Source organism: Triticum urartu, chromosome 1, assembly GCF_003073215.2.
Source record: "Triticum urartu cultivar G1812 chromosome 1, Tu2.1, whole genome shotgun sequence".
Taxonomy (NCBI): domain Eukaryota; kingdom Viridiplantae; phylum Streptophyta; class Magnoliopsida; order Poales; family Poaceae; genus Triticum; species Triticum urartu.
The window spans coordinates 327,270,672-327,276,402 of NC_053022.1; the positions used below are offsets into that span (position 1 = coordinate 327,270,672).

The following is a 5,731-nucleotide window of genomic DNA, read 5'->3' on the forward strand; positions in this document are numbered from 1 at the left end:
TGCAGAGTCTCTAACTGTGTGTGGGAGAGAGTCCCCCCCCGCGCCGCCAACGCCACACGGCCTTTGGCCGGCGACGCCCCAGGCGGCGGTGAGGGAGGCGAAAGGGGCGACGGGGGCGGCGGTAGGGTTTTCCTCCAGGGGGCGCCCGCAGGAGCGCCTCGGGGAGGAAGGGATAATAGTCTGTCAACAATAATAGCCACGAACAGTCGGTCATGCAGACGATCATTAATAACATTTATATCAGCCCGTTACAATACCCCTTCCTGGCGCACTGTTTATAAGTCGAGTAGGGCAATGGACTGAGGGTTGAACTCTCATATTGTAACCTATGTCAAGAGCAAAAACACAACATTGAAGTAAGGTATTACCTCCCGCTGAGGGCCTAAACCTGTATAATCCCTTGAGCGTACTCTTATCCGCACCGATCGGTAGATATGATTGTATCTACATTATAGCCCCGTAGTATTGTCAGGACTATATGCATGACAAAGAATATATGTACTTATGATTTCTTACAAACGATTTGTCATCCTCTTTGGAGAAGTATCTACGTGGTGTCAGGAGGGAAACCAGTTCATTCTTTGAATCCTTGCAAGACATGATTATAGAGCTGGCCTAAACAGAAAAATCGCTGTATATACTTGCTAACTGACATGTAATTTTGTCACGACAGCAGCTGGGCAACCGTGGAACCAGCCCGACGAGACTGAAGCTTCTTGAGGTACTCCACCGCCGTGTCAACGTCCGGCACCACCTCCTTGGCCGTATCAGTCTCCCCAAACCGCTCCACCCACGCGGCCAAGAGCGGAGCCCTGCCGACCTCAACGACCACGACGCCGAACATCTTCCGCAGCACCTCGAACCAGAGCAACTGCGAGCCGACGACGAGATCTAGGTACCCGACGGAGTCGCCGGCGAAGAAGGCCTCACCGTTCGAGCACGTCCCGAACGCCTCCTCCAACTGGCCGATAGCCGCGAGCGTGTCGCCGACCTTCTCCGCCCTCTCCTCCTCCGTCGCCGCCCACATGATGCCTACCCACGCCGGCAAGAGCTGCAAGACACCACCACGGCCATGAAACCCGGCTCAAGCTCAAAACACCACGGCAGGAAAAGTTGGGGCAACAACACACGCGCGAGCACCTTGCTGTCGGCGTAGGCGGCCCAGAAGCGAGCGGCGGCGCGGTCGTAGGGGTCGGCGGGGAGGATCGAGGGGCCCGCGGCCGCCCAGGCCTCGTCGACGTACTGCACGATGGCCAGCGACTCGCAGACGGGTCTGCCGTCGTGGATGAGCACCGGGACCTTCATGTGCACCGGGTTGGACTTGCGGAGGAGCTCGCCCTTGGTGAACAGGTCCTGCTCCACGTACTCGTAGCCGACGCCTTTCATCTGCAGCGCCATGCGTACACGGATCACGAACGGGCTCACCGTCAAGCCGAGCAGCTTCAGACCTCCTTCGGCTGCCATTGTTTCGTTCGCCGTCTTTTTTTTTCTCCCCTGCTCTATCAGTGCAACACTGATAGACGCCGTATTCTTCACATTTGTTTGTATACCTCCGTGCGTCATCAGTGACGCGGTTGGCAGTCAAAGTACACTAGTTAGTCCACCTTTTTTCCATGAGATGACGGTGACATATTGTTTACGCTCAGCATTTCGGTGCACCTCGAGATTCTTCTCGCACGCGTGGATGGCTTGGCTCTGCAGCTTGTTGCCGGCCCTGTCGGTTTGTCCATAGAAACACAGGGTGAGAACAATGGCTAATCGCAGATGTGAAGCTGGTTAGCGACGGGTGGTGAGTCCGTTCGCAGAAGAAAAGTGAAAATTAGTGACATGCAATCACCAACTTCTCTCACACAATTCCGTGGAGAAGTGTTGACCAATTGCTACGTTCAAATGCATGATACATCACCGGTGATGCAAATAGTAGACACACAAGTAATCAAGTACGCTTCCCATGGCTGCAAGCCTGCAACTTCCCATTTCCTTCTAGGAATACTACCCGCTATATAAACATCCAAAAACGATGTTGTTCTCGCATTGATTTCAGCACATTGAACCACGGAAGAACAGAGAGACGGAAGACAACAATGGCAGCTCAAGGAGACCTGAAGTTGCTAGGCTTGTCGGTGAGCCCATTCGTAGTTCGTGTTCGCATGGCGCTCCACATGAAGGGCTTGAGCTACGAGTATATCAAACAGGACCTCTTCAACAAGAGTGAGCTCCTCCTCAAGTCCAACCCGGTGGAGAAGAAGGTGCCCGTACTCATCCACGATGGCAAGACCGTACTCGATTCTTCGGTCATCGTGCAGTACATCGACGAAGTCTGGGCCGCCATGGGGCCGTCGATCCTCCCTGTCGACCCCTACGAGCGCGCCACCGCCCGCTTCTGGGCCGCCTACGTCGACGACAAGGTTTGCGTGTTCTCATACCTCTGTTCAGTCTTCCTTGTCTTCTCAATTCTACCTACGTCGACGACAAGGTTTGTGTCTTCCTCACCTATGCTGACAAATTGTCACACGGTCTTCCTTGTAGCTATTCTCCGCTTATGTCGGTGTTAATAAAGCAGTGACGGAGGTGGAGAGGATGGAGAAGGTTAGCGAGACGCTTGCGGTGCTAGAGCAACTTGAGGAGGCATTTGCCAAGCATTCCAACGGAAAGGGCTTCTTCGCCGGGGACTCCATCGGGTACCTTGACCTCGCAGTAGGATGCCACTTGCACTGGCTCAAGGCGCAGTGTAAGATGTTCGGCGTGGTGTTCCTCGACGCCGGCAAGACTCCGCTCTTAGCGACCTGGGCGAAACGGTTCACTGAGACCGATGCGGCGAAGGAGGTGGTACCTGACACAGACGTGGTGATGGAGTATGCTAAGAAGCGCCAGGCTTATCGTGTTGCTGTTGCTGCGGCGGCAGCGAGTGCCAAGTGAAACGCTTCAGACCAATGCGACCGAGTATCGACTACCCAAGCATAGCGAAATCAAGCTGATCACTTATGTACGTATATATGTATTTGGGAGTTTAGTTTCCATCAAGTCTCCGCACGCACTGAACACTTGCTCTAAACAACAATGCTTTGTGAGGGTATAAGAGTGTATCATATGTTAAATAACTTATGTTGGAGGGAGCCTCCTAGCGCAATGACAAGTGAGTTATGTTTTCATTCATGTCATCTAGGTTCAAATCTGTCCACCTACCTAGTAACTGAAGTTAGATGGTTCAAATCATGCCATCTAGATTTTCAAGACTATGTTTTGCCTCCTGAGAACCGATGTGCTATTATGCTTTTGGTGCCCAGTATCAATTCTGTCCGGTTGTCGACCATTTCCTTGGCCTAGAATATCCTTGATAACTGTAAGATGGGTTATGCCCCTTACACTTCGGACCCGCCCCCAAAAAAAGAAAAGAATTAAAATAGACCATCTCTCTCCGAAGCCAAGTCACACATATGGAACACACCAATAAAAAAAGATAATATATCTCTCTTTCTCAAAAGGATTCCGAGCGGCCGCCGACGAGGGGGTGACTCGACAAGGGCTTCTGATAGAAAATCAGAGGACGCGTTAGTTCTAAGAGAGGGAATTGCATAAACCGAAATACCACATAACATATTGGTGTAAGTCATTGCGGCTAGGTCTATTTCAATATTGAGGTACGCTGATGTAATTTTTAAAGGTTGGGCCTCGCTTGTAAGTGCACGCGTGACAAAATACTAAACATGACCGTCGGGCAAGTAAAACTATCAATATCTCCCAAACCTTTGGTCCAACTGAGCTTAATTTTTTTTCCATATAGTATTGAGTACATGTATAATTTAGTGAATCTTTTTTCACATTGTTTCAGCACATACACCTAGGTATTTTAGAGCAAGGAAATGGTCAAGGGCATTTCACCGGACGAAACCATGACGAAAAGACAAAATTGTAAAAACATATAATCTTTCAATGGCAAAATTGAGTAACCTAAAACCCAAAAAACAAACCCCACTAATGTGACAAAGCCAAGGACAGAAATGTAAATGTGCCTTGAAAAACAGAGGAGGAGCTGTCACAACGACCACACATGTTTTCAAACTGATAATACCGCATGCTTGCATGTGATGTGTTCCTGAGAAACGTCGCCATTATTATTCGAGAAAAAGAAACAGAAACGTGGCCATTTTAGTAATTCCAGCTAATTCCACACTTGGCCATTTTCTCCTTGCATGCACCACCCACCCACCATGTCACCATGCCGCTTTATTGGGTGCTTGCAGCAGCCGCGGCGGAAAGCCGGGCCTGTATTGCCCCGGCGTACTCAACCACCCTGTCCACGTCCTGGAAGACCGCCTTGGCGGCGTCGAGCTCGCTAATGCGCTCCATCCATGCCGCCAGCAGCGGGGCCTTGCCGGCGTCTATTAACTTGTCGCCGGAGAGCCTCTCGGTGGCGCGCACCCACGGCACCATGCTGCCGAGCAGGACGTCAACGTACCCGACGCAGTCGCCGCCGAAGAAGCCCTTCCCCTTGGAGCACTCCCTGAGGCCATCCTCCAGAGGACCCAGCGCCGCCGCCGTCTGCCTCGTCCACTCGGCCCTCTCCTCGTCGGTCTTCACCCTGAACACCTTCCCCCACGGCGCCAGCAGCTTGTCCTCGACGTAGGCGGCCCAGAATCGCGCGACGGCGCGCTCGTAGGGGTCGGCGGGGAGGAGGGGCGGGCCGACGCCGGCGAAGGCCTCGTCGATGTACTGGAGGATGACCTGGGACTCGCAGACGGGCTTGCCGTTGTGGATGAGGATCGGGACCGTCTTGTGCACCGGGTTGGAGCGGAGGAAGAGCTCGCTCTTGCTGGCGAGGTCCTCCTCGACGTACTCGTAGCTCACGCCCTTGAGGTGGAGCGCGAGCTGCACCCTGACCACGTATGGGCTCGCCCACATGCCCAGCAGCTTCAGCTCGTCTCCTCCGTTGGCCATTTTCTGCCGTGGGTGTGCCTGAAGGTTCCGTGGGATTCTGTGGTTAGTGTGGAGTGCGGAATATATAAAAGATCGATGCGTCATCCATGATGCTTGTGCCGACGACTTTTCTCCCCAGCATGTGCTCACGCTCTCGTGCATGACCTGTGTTTTCTTGCACAACGGTGCTCAGCCACGTTTCAGATTCCATCCCTACATTTTCTTTTCATGTCGAGATTGATCTTTTTTCATACTCCTGCATGTTTATAGTGAAGTGAACATGATTGCATGGTGAGAGACATATGGTAGTGAGGATAAGCCATTTCTCATACATCAATACATGTTGTGTGATGATATGGCATGCTTGCATGTTGAGATAAATATTTAATGGGACTAGTTATTTAGATATAGAAGATGTCTTCGCTCCAACCATGAGAGCAACCATTGCTAGGGTTTTTGCTGCCTCCTACCGCGTAGCCGCCGGTCTGTCGCATCTCATGTGGCCTTAGAGCCATGAAGATGCCGTAGATCCTAGTTTTTGCCGGCGAGAGAGCTCTCTTTCTAGATGTATTTTTTAGTTTTGGTAGGGTTTGTGTCCTGCTTAGGAAGCTATGACGATAATGGCTTTCTGAAGATGGAATAGGATTCTTTCCACCTAGCTCCCGTTCCGATGGTGCTTCTAGCATCGTCGAAAGGTGTGTGTGGAGATTTATCTTCGACGGGTCTCAAGGATTAGGTCGGTGTTGGTCTTCGGTGGATCCACTTGGATATGATCTTCGTGCGTCTACATTCGTGTGTATACAGATTGGATCCT

The 5,731-nt window shown here is 51.8% G+C and overlaps 3 protein-coding genes across 3 annotated transcripts; 1 reads left to right on the forward strand and 2 right to left on the reverse strand.

Moving 5' to 3' along the window:
* Positions 1 to 431: 431 nt before the first annotated feature.
* LOC125510202 (probable glutathione S-transferase GSTU6) lies at positions 432 to 1,526 on the reverse strand. Its single transcript, XM_048675303.1, has 2 exons — positions 1,141 to 1,526; positions 432 to 1,051 (listed from the first exon to the last, which is right to left on the reverse strand). Exons 1-2 carry the CDS (start codon positions 1,462 to 1,464, stop codon positions 665 to 667), a joined length of 711 nt encoding a protein of 236 aa, XP_048531260.1. The 5' UTR covers positions 1,465 to 1,526; the 3' UTR covers positions 432 to 664.
* Positions 1,527 to 1,989: 463 nt separating this feature from the next.
* LOC125510220 (probable glutathione S-transferase GSTU6) lies at positions 1,990 to 3,156 on the forward strand. The gene is made up of 2 exons (XM_048675326.1): positions 1,990 to 2,408; positions 2,530 to 3,156. Exons 1-2 carry the CDS (start codon positions 2,085 to 2,087, stop codon positions 2,917 to 2,919), a joined length of 714 nt encoding a protein of 237 aa, XP_048531283.1. The 5' UTR covers positions 1,990 to 2,084; the 3' UTR covers positions 2,920 to 3,156.
* Positions 3,157 to 4,034: 878 nt separating this feature from the next.
* LOC125510194 (probable glutathione S-transferase GSTU6) lies at positions 4,035 to 4,987 on the reverse strand. The gene has a single exon (XM_048675297.1). It carries the CDS (start codon positions 4,936 to 4,938, stop codon positions 4,228 to 4,230), a length of 711 nt encoding a protein of 236 aa, XP_048531254.1. The 5' UTR covers positions 4,939 to 4,987; the 3' UTR covers positions 4,035 to 4,227.
* Positions 4,988 to 5,731: the final 744 nt, after the last annotated feature.

Bases quoted from the DNA above. Each gene is read 5' to 3' on its own strand.
- LOC125510202 (XM_048675303.1), bottom strand. From the start codon at position 1,464: ATGGCAGCCGAAGGAGGTCTGAAGCTGCTCGGCTTGACGGTGAGCCCG. The intron at 1,052-1,140 runs GTGCTCGCGCGT...GGTGTCTTGCAG, and splicing joins CCGCCTACGCCGACAGCAAG to CTCTTGCCGGCGTGGGTAGG.
- LOC125510220 (XM_048675326.1), top strand. From the start codon at position 2,085: ATGGCAGCTCAAGGAGACCTGAAGTTGCTAGGCTTGTCGGTGAGCCCA. The intron at 2,409-2,529 runs GTTTGCGTGTTC...TCTTCCTTGTAG, and splicing joins CCGCCTACGTCGACGACAAG to CTATTCTCCGCTTATGTCGG.
- LOC125510194 (XM_048675297.1), bottom strand. From the start codon at position 4,938: ATGGCCAACGGAGGAGACGAGCTGAAGCTGCTGGGCATGTGGGCGAGC.